Genomic DNA, 14,240 nt, shown 5'->3' with positions numbered 1-14,240 from the left:
CTGGACCTGTTGTTTTATACCGTCTCATTTGTTACATCAGACATTTAAATGATTGTAAATCCAACAGAACTGAACCAGGTTCTTCTTCCTGTCTTTGGTTTGTGTGCAGCTTCTCTTTCTTAATCTGACAGATGTTCTTGTCTTTGTCCAGATGTTGGTCTGCAGCAGGTTTTAGATGAACATAAGATCAGTCTGAGGAGGAGATGTGAACATGTGACTGAAGGAAGTGATGAAAGAGGAAGTGGAACCTTCCTGAAGAGGATCTACACGGAGCTCTACATCACAGAGGGACAGAGTGAAGAGCTTGATACCCAACATGAGGTGAGGCAGCTGGAGACCAAGAAGAAGATCCTCCATGACACTCCAATCAAGTGCCACGACATCTTTAAAGCCTTCCCCGACCAGCAGAGACCCGTGAGAGTGGTTCTGACCAATGGCGTCGCCGGTGTTGGAAAAACCTTCTCGGTGCAGAAGTTCACTCTGGACTGGGCCGAGGGCTCGGAGAACCAGGACGTCAGTGTGGTGATTTTGCTGTCGTTCAGGGAGCTGAACTTGATCCGAGATGAGCAGTACAGTCTTCTCATGCTGCTCCGTGTTTTCCATCCAACGTTACAGAAGGTCACAGCAGAGCAGCTCGCTGTCTGGAAGCTTCTGTTCATCTTTGACGGCCTGGATGAAAGCAGACTCTCTCTGGACTTCAGCAGCAGGAAGCTTGTGTCTGATGTCACTCACGAGTCCTCCATCAACGTGCTGCTGACAAACCTCATCGAGGGGAATCTGCTTCCCTCGGCTCTCGTCTGGATAACTTCCCGACCCGCGGCGGCCAATCAGATCCCTCCAGAGTGTGTGGACAGGCTGACAGAAGTACGAGGCTTCACTGACGCCCAGAAGGAGGAGTACTTCAGGAGGAGGTTCAGTGATGAAGAGCGGTCCAGCAGAATCATCTCCCACATCAAGACCTCCAGGAGCCTCCACATCATGTGTGGAATCCCCGTCTTCTGCTGGATCAGCGCTACGGTTCTGGACCACATGTTGACCACAGAGCAGAGAGGAGAGCTGCCCAAGACCCTGACTGACATGTACTCACACTTCCTGCTGGTTCAGACCAAGAGGAAGAAGAAGAAGTACGATGGACACGAGACGAGTCCACAGGAGCTGACGGAGGCTGACAGGGAAGTTCTTCTGAAGCTGGGGAGGCTGGCGTTTGAACATCTGGAGGAAGGAAACATCATGTTCTACCAAGAAGACCTGCATCGGTGCGGTCTGGACGTCACAGAGGCCTCGGTGTACTCAGGAGTTTGTACAGAGATCTTCAAGAGAGAGTATGTGATCTTCCAGAAAACAGTCTACTGCTTTGTTCATCTGAGCGTTCAGGAGTTTCTGGCTGCAGTCTACATGTTCCACTGTCACTCCACCTGGAACACAGAGGTGCTGCAGGGCTTCCTGGGAGGAAACTACAGAGACTCATCTGTGGATGACTTCCTGAGGAGAGTCATGGAAAAATCTCTCCAAAGTAAGAATGGTCACCTGGACCTTTTTGTTCGCTTTCTTCATGGCCTCACTCTGGAGTCTAACCAGAGACTATTAGGAGGCCTGCTGGGTCAGAAAGAGAACGGTCCAAAGATCATCCAGAGAGCCATCAACAACCTGAAGGAGATGAACAGTTATAAAATCTCTCCAGACAGAAGCATCAACATCTTCCACTGTCTGATGGAGATGAACGACCTCTCAGTCCATCAGGAGATCCAAGAGTTCCTGAAGTCAGAGAACAGATCAGAGAAGGAACTCTCTGACATCCACTGCTCAGGTCTGGCCTCCATGCTGCAGATGTCAGAGGAGGTTCTGGATGAGTTGGATCTGAAGAACTACACCACATCATTCGAGGGACGACAGAGACTGATCCCAGCTGTGAGGAACTGCAGGACAGCTCGGTGAGTCCACATGTGATCATTAATGTTATCAATCAGATCAGTAGTTTGGTTCTTCACATACACACAAGATGTATTTCTTTAGTTTAAACAGCTGATGGTCAGTTGTGTTGTTTAAAAAGCTGTGAGGATTCAAATGTAGATTGTTCTAGCTGTTCTAACAATTAATGCTGATCAGATGATCAAACTGTTGATCTGCAGGTATTTCTACATGGTCTGTGAACCTTTCATTTGTCAGTAGATCATTAGTTGGGATGTTCCAGTCAGGCCGATCCATCCTTTTTGAACTGATGGGTATTGATGACACTGAGCTGTATTCAGCTCTGATCCTTTGTGTTACGTCAGCTGTCACATGGTGTCGTGAACAGAGAGCTCAGTTTGTGTCAGGATGGAAAGCTGAACTCTGACATGTGGAGATGTGAAGTCTGTCATGATATTAAAAAAGAAAGCAGCACAACAGCCTGTAACATGTGATGCAGCATTTAGTGAGGTGGTAACAGAGCTGCGTTCAGGACGACTACAGCTACAATATAAACTCTCAGTGAAATCCAGTCACTTCACTCAGGTCACTGATAAAGTGGAAGTGAGGTTTGTATGTCCAGCTTGAAGGTGTCTCTTTTGGAGCAGAGGCTTCTTTGTTGGACGGCAGCCTCTCAGTCCTCTGCAGTGTAAAACTCAGCTGACTGTAGACAGAGACTCTGGTGTTGAGCAGTTTCCACTTCATGGTACATCTGTGCCTCACTGCTTCTTGGCTTGTTCCTGACCATCCTAACCAGTTTCCTGTCTGCTGAGGGGGACAGTTGGGTCTTCTTCCAGACCTCGGTGATGTGGCTCCTCCTGCTAGTAACTTGTACTTCTGTCCAGTTGTTTGAACTGATGATCCTGGAGTCTGCAGGTGTTTAGAAATGTCTCCCACACACATTCCTGAGTCGTGTAAATCTACCATCTTCTTTCTCAGACCTTCACTGAGTCCTTGAACTTTTTCATTGTACTTTGTGTTGCTCAATCCAATGGGTGCTGTCAGACAAACTGTGTATGTGGCCCAGAGAAGCTCCCAGCTGTCAGTGGATCCTGATCCCCAGCAGGACGTTAAGAGGCCTCGGCCACTTCAGAGACAGTTTGGAGATGAATAATCTCAGGGAGTGTTTGTACAACCTGGTTTCCCTTCTTCACTTGTGCTGGAAGAAAAAGAGATTCTTTTATTCTCGCATTTCTACTCCATTTTAACAATAAGAAAGAAATCTTCAGGGACAGCCGGTCTCTCCAGATACAAACCCATTTCCTAAAACGTTGGGACGCTGTGTGAAATGTAAATAAGAACAGAAGAACCGGTCGAGGCAGATGTTCTCCAACTCTGAGTGTGGTTCTGTTAACAGATGTTCTCCACCTCTGAGTCTGGTTCTGGTTCTGTTTGATTTTCTTCCTGTTAAAGGGTGTTTTTTCTTCCAGCTGTCGCTCATGTTGAACTGTTGGGTTCCTCTCTGGGATGTTCTGCGGTTCTGTTGGAAGAACTTTACTGTGTTAAAGATCCCTGAGATGAATAAAGTTCTGATTTGGTGCTAAATAAATCAAACTGAATTCTTTCTAACACTGATTTCTGCTTTTATAATAACACATTTTCTTTATTCTCTCATCACAGATTAATACGATGTGGAGGACTCTCAGAGACTCACTGTGAAGTCGTGGCCTCAGCTTTGAAGTCCAACCCCTCCCACCTGAAACATCTGGACCTGAGTGAAAACGAGCTGCAGGATTCAGGAGTGAGGCTGCTGTCTGCTGGATTGGAGAGTCTGAACTGTCGACTAGAGACTCTGAGGTCAGTTCACTGTCTGCTGCTGCTGTAGTTCTTGAACTCATGAACTTCATGTGTCACACTTTAGTTCATGTTGGAGATTTCTGAGCACAAATCTCAATAAACTTCGGAGCTTTCAGAAAAGTCCTGATGAGCTTCAGACCTTCAGACTGAAACAGAAACTAAATAATAAAGCATCTGCATGTTTGTCTGAGCACACAGGTTCACACGTGTTTGAATACAACACTCACATGTCCATATGGACATGAAAAGACGTGTCAGTGTCAGCAGTCCTCCCTCCTGTCCACTCTGTCTGGGAAGAAATCCTCTGATGACCTGACTCCAGTGGTACCAGATGGACGACATCATCCACAGCCGTGTTGTGTGTGAACATGTAAAGTTGACAGTGATCCGTGTCCTCAGCAGTCTGAGTTCACAGATCCAGTCGCTGTGTTTCCTGTGTGAGCTGCAGTGGAGGGACAGGAAGTCAAAGAACCAACGTTGTTCTCAGTCGTCTGTCCCTCTGCTGGGTTTGTGATGGATTTCAGATCTATTGTAACATGCAGAGAAAATCAATGAAGAGCTGCTGAAACTGAAGCTACATGGAATCTTTGACTGGAGTTTGGAAGTAACTGATGATGTTTGAAAAAGGCCAACATGTTGATGATCCACAGTCACAGAGAGGACAGAGTTACTCTTTGAAGGACAAACTGATCTGTTATTTTTACCTCCATCTTTTATCCTTTATTCAGATTGTGGCGCTGCATTTTGTCAGACATCAGCTGTGATTCTCTGGTCTCAGCTCTGAAGTCCAACCCCTCCCATCTGAAACATCTGGACCTGAGAGACAACATGCTGCAGGATTCAGGAGTGAATCAGCTGTGTGGTTTTCTGGAGAGTCCACACTGTAGACTGGAGACTCTGGAGTAAGTTCACTGTCTGTTACTGTTGTATATCTTCTCTGTTTAATCTGCAGCTGCAGCTCATTCATGTATAAACAGAACCTCCATCCTTAAAGCTGTGAATGATTTTCTGTTCTCTGGTCCTGAACTCAGTGAGTTGTTCCAACAGACGAGTGTTTGTTGCAGAAAGTGTAGAAAATGTTCTCTGATGGTTGTTAAATGAATGTTTGTAATGTGTGTTAAAGAGTCTCAGCTGGAAACAGAAGATCCTCTGAACTCTGATCTGTTGAAACTCAACGATTTCTTTCAGTGTGACCTCACAGATAAAGTCTGATCACTGATATTGATCCTTCACAACACACTCAGATGAAAGCACATCATCAGCTGCAGCTGTTTAAAGTATCAGTAGAGTAGTGATGGTGTAATGAGAGACCTGACGGAGGTGAGCAGCATCTTATTGATCTGTGTTGACATGAAGAGGTGGATGATGTTAGGATCCACCAGTTTCCTGTCTTCCCTGAGGGTTGAACTATGAAGCCAGATCAGTGGGTTAGTGAGGTATGTTGAGACTAAAGGGTTGTCAGTGTCACCAAGGTCACTCTCTTATAACTTGGCTAGATCACCATGGTAACTGATGTTGCAAACTTAACCTGGTCCAGAACAGGTTATGTTGGAGATATCGGATCAAAACGTAAGAAAGTACCGCCTACTGACCAATCAGATCTCTGAAAAATGAAATCACCAATCAGAAAAGATCCAGTGGAGCTCGGTACGCAGAGAGACAGAGAGACAGAGACAGAGAGACGGGGAGACGGAGAGACAGAGAGACAGAGGGACAGAGGGACAGAAAGAGAGAGACAGTCCTATGTGTTTCCTCTGTGATTTTTACGAGTTATATATTAATATCATTGTGTTTTTACTGATATCATCCAACAACAGACTGACTGATGAACTAAATCACTGCAATTATATTTTTAAGATCTGACAGTAAACCTTCCTACAGCTTTGAATTATGATTTTATATTCATGTATTATTTGCTCCTTGGTCCGTTCAACTCCTCCGAGGCTGCAGGTGAAATGATGAGACTAAAACGTTCATATACGTCATGAGAATACACATAATAATACATTAATTTAATGAAATATCCTCATGTAATTAGTCCGATCTTTCTGTGAATTTTTTACATCACACCCTTCATCATTCAGCAGCTGCTGTGCTGCTTTCAGTTGGATGATGTGTTTAACTTCATTGTAGGTTTTTAAAATTATAGTTTGCTTCTGGTTTTTAAAATGAGCCGCTCTGATGTCAGAACACGTGTCCATGTTTGTGATTGGTCAGATGCTGCAAACTCCTCCTCTTTCATGCTCAGAGCTGAAACCAGGGGCCTGTTTCACAGAAGCAGAATGAAGATATCCAGATAAGAGAGTAAAGCCAGGCTTGACCGAGCCCAGTCACTGCATCCTGGATGAAGCTGCTTCACAACAAGCCTGCTGATTAGGTGCAGCGAGTTCAAGCCGGGTGGAATTAATCCCAATGAATGAGCATTCACGGCTGTCTTGAAAAGACCATGAGGTAGATCACAGATTCACTGATGGAGAAATGGAAAAGAGGTGTGATGATGCTAAAATCCCAGTGAGAAACAGCTTTTAATGGAAGCATACAAGGAGGGAAATGACCAAATATGTAAATAAAGGAAACACTGCTGCTTTAATTAAAGAGCATCAACAGGTAGACAGCAGTGGACTGATAATAAATAATAAACATTCACCGCCCACACATCTGAAAACTGTCATAACTCTATAATTCAAGGAGTTAATGGCTCTAATTATCAGTTGGACACATTAATGTCTTAAAAGTGAGCAAAGGAAGTTAATATTACTATAATATTATATTAATGCTTGATTATGAGTATATTATTTTTATATTATGATTTTAATATATTATTATTATATTATATTATATTATTCACAATGAAGATTACACCCACCCCCTCTCTCTCTTTCTCTCTTCGTGTGCATGCGTGCGCTCACACACATAATTTCTAATTCATTGTACTGCGATTTGGTAAATTTCCTCCTTATTATGTGTTCGTCAGGATACCTGGAAAATCCCTGCTTGAACCCTGATATAGTTTTAGTGAAATAGGCCCCAGAAAGTCTGAGTTACCAGTTACTCATTCATTCCACCTGACGTCGATCACCTGCTACACACCTGGACGCAACCTCCTCATCAGCCCTCCTCTGGTTAAATGCTGCAGTGCTGCAGTTGCTTAGCAGCAGATTGTCCAGTCTCCCAGAGTGCTAGAGCTCTTGATGGGCCCCTTAGTTTTACTGAGTTCATCTTCTTTCTAAAACCTCTTTTGATACCTGTAGTCCAGTCTTCCTGTCGTCGGTTCCTCGTTTGCTCTGCTTCGGCTTCACCTCCATCTCTGACCTGCAGCCAGGCCGAGCCTCCAGCCGCTCACCTCGGCTGCTCTGCCGGTTTATGGTCACCTTGGCTCGGCTACCTACCCGATCGGCTCCGCCCGTCTTCAGCTACCAAGGCCCGGCTCCTCAGCCACTCGGTCCAAATCTACCAGAATTCCTGACCTGAACCTCTCGGGTTGAGCTCGCTCCACTTCCACATAAACCTCTTCACTGTTTATCTGTCTCGTGTCTGGCCATTGGGAACCCACGTAAACTATGTGACCGTTCAAGTTCCTCCGTCTTCTCCGGTGTCCTCAGCTCAGGGTCGTCATCCTTTTGGGTCCAGTCCTGTTCTCAAAACGTAACTGATGAATGTTGTGCTGACATTTGGATGATGTCAGTAGAAGGCTGACATGATGAAGATCCTCAATAACAGAAGGACAAAGTCATTCAAACTGATCACACATGATTTTATCTCCATCTTTTATTCTTTATTCAGATTGAAGAGCTGCAGTTTGTCAGAGATCAGCTGTGATTCTCTGGTCTCAGCACTGAAGTCCAACCCCTCCCATCTGAAACATCTGGACCTGAGTTTCAACGAGCTGCAGGATCCAGCAGTGAAGCAGCTGTGTGGTTTTCTGGAGAGTCCACACTGTAGACTGGACACTCTGAAGTAAGACACCATGTTTTAGTTGTGCTGAGATGAACATGATGTGAAAGTTGTGGTGACACTAAACTGCAGACATCAGCTGATATTCTACTGATCCACACTGAGGATCTTCAGGGGAAAGTCTGTTTTCTTCTTCACTGGTTTAGTCCACTGACTGTGGCAGAGCAAAGTCCACATTTAAAACCTTCATAAAAGAAGACAAATCCTTCACTGGATGATCGACTGTGAAACTCTGGATTTTCACCTTAAAGTCTGACATTGAAATAAAAACCTAAATCTTTTCACAACATCAGACTGCAACAAATAAATGTTCAGTATGCGCTTGTTCACACTGGTCTGGAGTCATGTGATGATGTTGGACTGAAATATTCAAACAGATCACATCAGATCAGATGTTGTAGATGTAGTTTGGATCATCTGATAGACTTTTCTTCCACATTCCGTCGGACATGCTTGTTTTCTTTGTAAACTTGAGGATCTTCAGTGGAATCTGGGATCAGTTTGTTGGACAACATGAGTTTGTATCGATGGAGCCGCTGGTGGAGCTGCAGAGTTTAAGAGCTGAAGTCACTCCGTCTTTATTGAAGCAGCAACATGTTGTCATTCATATTAATGAGAGCTCTTCTTCACTGCTTCTGTTTCACTGTTTCAACCTGCAGCTGTTTGGAGTTTCCATTTTCTAAACTTGTACATTGTGAACCTTCTTCAGCTCTGAACACACCATGAAACACTGAATGATTCTGAACTCACATCTTTTATTCTTTATTCAGATTGAGGGGCTGCAGGCTGTCAGAGATCAGCTGTGATTCTCTGGTCTCAGCTCTGAAGTCCAACCCCTCCCATCTGAAACATCTGGACCTGAGAGACAACAAGCTGCAGGATTCAGCAGTGAAGCAGCTGTGTGGTTTTCTGGAGAGTCCACACTGTAGACTGGAGACTCTGGAGTAAGTTCACTGTCTGTTACTGTTGTATGTCTTCTCTGTATAATCAGCAGCTCGTTCATGTCTCATGTTCATGACTGCAGACTGTGAGGTCAGTAGAGGGTTGCAGTCGCTCCGTGCTGCTTTCACTGACGTAACAAACCCAGTTGGTATCAAAGATCCAGTGTTTCATGAAAACCTTCTCAGTGCAGCTGTGAGAGGAGACGGAAAGACGACAGTCAGCCAATCAGATCAGCCTGAGTTTGAGTTGCTATGGAGACGACTGCTGTTGTTGAGTTCATGTGTGCAGGAAGTAAAGCTGATTCCAGCTGACAGGAAGTAGAGAGACGGCGGTCCTCGTCCATTACATCTAATTTCAGACTGTTTGTTCTCTCATTTCAACCCTGAACAGCTCTGAGATCAGTCTGACTGCAGCCTGCACATCACAGAACCAGCATTACATTAGTAACCATAGTGGTTCAACAAACCTGCTGGAGTCCAGTAATCGTGACTCAGCAGTTTGTTTCCTCAAACTGTGTGCAGATTTGTGAGCTTGGAGCTTAGCGTGTTCTCTCTAACACGTTAACATGAGAGCTGTAAGGAAGCAGGCTGCTGCATGGCTGCTCTGAACAGGACTGAAGTCCTGCTGCTCTTTATTCTGATGTACTGCATCACTGACTGACAGCTGATGGAGGGAGTCTCTGCAGACACTCGGTTCTCACCTCTGTTCTCTCTGCTTCTCTACAGATGGAGGTGATGATGTGTGAAGGAGAACAGGACGGTGTGTGTCCTGATGATCAGAGAGGTTGAAGCAGCAGCAGGTGTACAGAGACTCTGACTGGGCCGGGAGGATGATGATGATGATGATGATGATGATGATGATGATGATGATGATGATGATCATGTTAGCAGGTCAGCTGTAAATAACCAGCGGTGGCGTTTTCTGCCGGCGGCCATGAGAAACCAAGTTTCCTCTTTATTTCACACTCAGGTTAACTTTTTTAATTTTATTTTTTTTTCACTTAAATCTTAATTTTTTTTTCAAAGCAGAGCAATATAATAATAACTTTTCCAAAAAGTCATAAAATAACAACTCGTAAACAGCCTGGGATATAAAATTCCTTTTTTCTGTTGTACAGCTCTGCTTTTATTTTTTTTTCCACAGTTCCATACTTAAGTCGTCACTTCAAATGTTGAATTCTGTCATTTTCTCCATTTTCTCATCCAGTTATGCTTCTTTTTTTTCTTTTTTTTTTTATCTCATTATACGCCGGTTTTTCCATCGTGTAGGTTTCTTCTACAATTGTGGTCCATTGATGTTTTGTTGGTGATTCTACTTTTCCCCAGTTCCTCGTAATTGATGTTTTGCATGCTACTAAGAGTATTTTCACCAAATATCTGTCATTTCCAGAAATGTTTTCTTCAGTGAAATTACAGAGTTAAAGTGTTTTACAGTTCAATGGCATCTTATATCCTAATATTTGTTGTAGCACTTTACATACCATTTGCCAAAACAGTTATTTTCTGTCTTTTTAGTTGTTTACTCTTCACCTTTGGTGTAATGAAAAAAACACACCAAGTTTTTCCAGGAGAACTCCCTCCAAGTCTGTGAGCTGCTGGATGTCTGATGGATTTTCTAAATTTTTCACCAATCATCTGCAATTTCTATTTTTAGCCCCCTCTCCCATTTTTCTTTCATGTATTTAGTTGAATGTTTGTTGTTAAGATTTAATCTTTGATATATTGTTGATATTATTCTTGTATTGCTTCCCTTATTAAGCTTTCTTAATAACTTGAAACTGTTCGTTTCCCTGGAGGGGTCCACCCAGATTTATTTTCTGTAATCGTCTCTTAACTGGAGATACCTGTAAAAATAATGTTTGAATCCTTGATTGTGTTGGGATGGGATTCCTTCCTTTCTTTTTTTTTTTTAAATATACTTTATTGATGAGAATGCACAGTATGACATACAAGGATCAAAGAGCAAGTATTTTCATTTTTTGTGTATGTGTTAATCAGTTTCCAATAGTAAAGAAGAAAAGAACAGGAGAGTAAAACGAACAAACAAAAGTAAATAAGTTAATAAAATAAGATAGGAAAAAATAAGAGTAAAATAATAATAATAATAATAATAATAATAATGAATAAAAAATGCCCACCCACCCACATGGCCTTCACGTCCGTTCACATAGAGTTTGTGAAGTATAGTATTGTAAAACTATAGTTAAGTAGTTAAGTTCCGTTGCAGTTAATCAGACAGATAAGGGAAGGACAGAGGACCAGACAGATCAGTACAAATTACCAGACGTGTCTCATTCAGTGGGCAACACTGACAGATTTTGAAAATATGAAATGAAAGGTTGCCATTTCTTAGTGAAATGGTCATTACAGCCTCTAAGTGCGTATTTAATTTTTTCAAGACTCAAGAAAAACATCACATCCTTAAGCCAGGCAGACTGAGATGGGGAACCTGGAGACTTCCAAGCAAGAAGTATTCTACGAAGCACCGGAAGAGTGTTAAAGGCAATAATATCGTTCTCTTTGGTACCATATAGGATGGGTTTGGCTGGGATTCCAAAGATTGCCAGAAGCACGGTTGTATTTGATCCCTAAAACTATAGAAAGTATTAAAAACATAGCACCAAAAATGTCCAAGTTTAAGACACGCCCAAAACATGTGTAATAAATCTGCTTGAGGATAACCACAACGGTTTGGGGCGGCACGGTGGTGCAGTGGTTAGCACTGTCGCCTCAGCAAAAAGGTTCCAGGTTCGAATCCGGTCCTGGGCCTTTCTGTGCGGAGTTTGCATGTTCTCCCTGTGCTTGCGTGGGTTCTCTCCGGGTTCTCCGGCTTCCTCCCATCATCCAAAAACATGCACCTCAGGTCAGGTTACCTGGCGCCGTGTTAGTGGCAGCCTGCAGCAGCTCCCCCCTGAGAGCCCCCCTGCTGTAGTGAAGAAATTTCCCCTTGGGGATTAATAAAGTGAATCAAATCAAATCAAAAAATTACATCCTGCGTCATGGCCTGGGAACATTTTAGCTTGTCTGCTGTTACTAAAGTGCATCCTATGGACCACTTTGAACTGAATAAGACCAAGTCTGGCACAGGACGCAGATGTGTTCACCCTCTTCAGTGCACCCACCCACCAATTCTCTGTCAGGTTCATATTCAACTCACTTTCCCACTTGGTTTTGATTGTAATGATCTGGTTGTAAACTTTAGAGATCAGCCCCTTCTGAGTCCAGTAGGCTTTCCCAAAGTGTTTTGCATGGGAGGTGAGGGTATGACGGGAAGTGTTTCATTACAAAGTGGCGGACCTGAAAGTATCTGAAGAGATTTGAACGGTCCAGGTCACATCTCTTACAAAGAGAGTCAAAGCTAGAGAGGTGGTCATCGTCATAAAGATCCCTGAAACACTTCAGTCCTCTTCTTTTCCACTGTGAGAAGGTTTTATCCACTACAGAAGGTGGGAATAGATGATTATTACTAATTGGACCCAGAGAAGAAGCTGTTAGAAATTTAAAGTGAAGACGAAATTGAATCCAAATTCTAAGTGTAGCGAGGACAATCAGGTTAGAAGAGTAGCTGGACAGTTTTATCGGAAGAGATGAGTATATCAATGCAGGAAGAAAAGAGGAATAGCATGATTGAGCCTCCAAAATGCACCAGTCAGTCTCGGGCATTAATCCAAAATGATATTTTTTTTTAATGTTAGTTGCCCAATAATAAAAAAAATAATTTAGGAAGAGCCAGGCCACCTATGTCCCTCGGGCGTTGGAGAAAGACCTTGCTCACTCGTGGCGGCTTACCTGACCAGATAAAGTTTAAAATAATTTTATCAGTAGATTGGAAAAAAGATTTTGGCAAGAATATTGATAAGCATCTAAACAAGTACAGAAATTTGGGGAATACATTCATTTTTATAGACTGCACCCTGCCAGGAAGTGACAGGGGCAGGTTGCGCCATCTAAGGTCATTTTTCATATCTTCAACTAAGGGGTTAAAGTTGACTGTATGGAGAGAGGCAAGACTGCAGGTTATGTTCACACCAAGGTACCTGAAACCCAAACTGGTTAAACGAAAAGGTACTGAAGACTGTTGAATTTGGCAAGCCAAATTGTTTATTGGGTACAATTCACTCTTTTTGAAGTTCAATTTATATCCTGAAAATGAGCCAAATTCCATCAGAATCAATTTAATTGTAGGAGAAGATGCCACTGGGTCATTCACATATACAACAGAAAGTCATCTGTGTACAATAACAATTCCCGGTCCAAAGTCGGCAGAGTGGGGAATAAGTCGCTTCCCAAGGTCTCGGCAAAAAAGCCCGACATAAATTTGACCAGATCAGTCCCTTCTACTTTCTCCGCCAAGTTGGTCACTCAAATTGCACCGCCTCGATCTGTTTTCAAGATCTTCCACTGTGTCAGTGAGAATGGTGTTTCTGTTTTTTAACGAGGCACACATTTCCTCGAGGTCGACAATTCTGTCACTGTAGTCCGACAGGGCTTCCTCGATATCGGTAACGCGCCGGCCGTGATCCTCCGCAGTTTCACGTAGCTTGTTGATCGAGTCCACCAGTGGGGCCAAGGCCTCATCAATCGTGTTTTTGAGGTCACTAACCAGCATGGTGTGTAACTTATCCAAGTATGCCGGGAGAGACGTCGAGCCACACGTAGCGTTAGCAGAGTTAGCCATCTTGACTTTAGTTGTTGCTGTAGCCGTTGTCGTCGTCCCTCCCGGTGATGTGGTGGCTCGTTCCTCTTTCTTCGTCCGCAGTTTATGGCTCATTGTCTCTCAGATGTAAAGATGAAGCCGTACAGGCAGAAATATCAATGCGTTTTTAAGATTGAATAATGTAAAAGTGGCGAAGCACGGGAGCCTCCCTTAGGCACGTCTATCCCCCTCGCATGTGTTGGAATTCACCAATTGATTCCACCGAGTTGTTTTGATCAGAGACACCAATAGGCAGATTCAATCAGCAAGTTGATTTATTCAGCAACTTCAGCATACATGATATCACGGAGAGCCCAACATCAACCAGAGGTCTCTCTGTTGGAGTCTGATCTGAGCACTTGATATTACATACTTTATACACAGTAGGGCGGGACTTTAGTCTCGGATGTTCCACAAGAGGAGTACCAACTCATTATAGAGAGTTGGTACCGTGACCTCCTGAATCTGAGTTCAGCTCGCGTGTGAGTTATCACGTACCGAAACTTACTTCGTGTTTTCATGACCTTGGGCACACAGCTGTGTGCAGTATATCTTAATGCTGAGTCGACAGGGTATAGTATCATAATAGCATTTGATTAAAGACTGGATTAAACATATATATATATATATATATATATATAAATGGGCATAGCATACGCATAATCCACCACAATTTAAGCATAATTTACCACAATTCCCCCTTTTGATCTCATTTTAAGAGATCACAAACAGAATCATACCATGAAAACACACATCACAAAACGTCCAGAAACTTTAGAAAGACTGTTCCAAAACAAATCCAATGTAACATAAGTATGTCTTCAGGGGACCTGGCAGACCCTTGTTGTAAGTGGGCTAACACCTCACTCTTTGGAGGCGTTCTTCACGACGTCCGCAGCCGTTTC

General features: G+C 43.4%; 1 protein-coding gene across 1 annotated transcript in view; it reads left to right on the top strand.

The window, feature by feature from the left end:
- The window catches only part of LOC138210054 (NACHT, LRR and PYD domains-containing protein 12-like), a 90,993-nt gene that overhangs the window by 1,512 nt on the left and 75,241 nt on the right, over positions 1–14,240 (top strand). The window contains exons 3-7 of the mRNA XM_069168970.1: positions 152–1,931; positions 3,568–3,744; positions 4,473–4,646; positions 7,528–7,701; positions 8,469–8,642. Coding sequence (XP_069025071.1) covers positions 152–1,931; positions 3,568–3,744; positions 4,473–4,646; positions 7,528–7,701; positions 8,469–8,642 — 2,479 coding nt within the window. The remainder of the gene's footprint in view (positions 1–151; positions 1,932–3,567; positions 3,745–4,472; positions 4,647–7,527; positions 7,702–8,468; positions 8,643–14,240) is intronic.

Source organism: Embiotoca jacksoni, unplaced genomic scaffold (genome assembly GCF_022577435.1).
Source record: "Embiotoca jacksoni isolate LCO1_2020_lvr unplaced genomic scaffold, fEmbJac1.0.p SCAF_42, whole genome shotgun sequence".
NCBI classification, from domain to species: Eukaryota; Metazoa; Chordata; class Actinopteri; family Embiotocidae; genus Embiotoca; species Embiotoca jacksoni.
The sequence above is the reverse complement of the archived record's forward strand: the minus strand, read 5'-3'. Positions and strand labels throughout refer to the sequence as shown.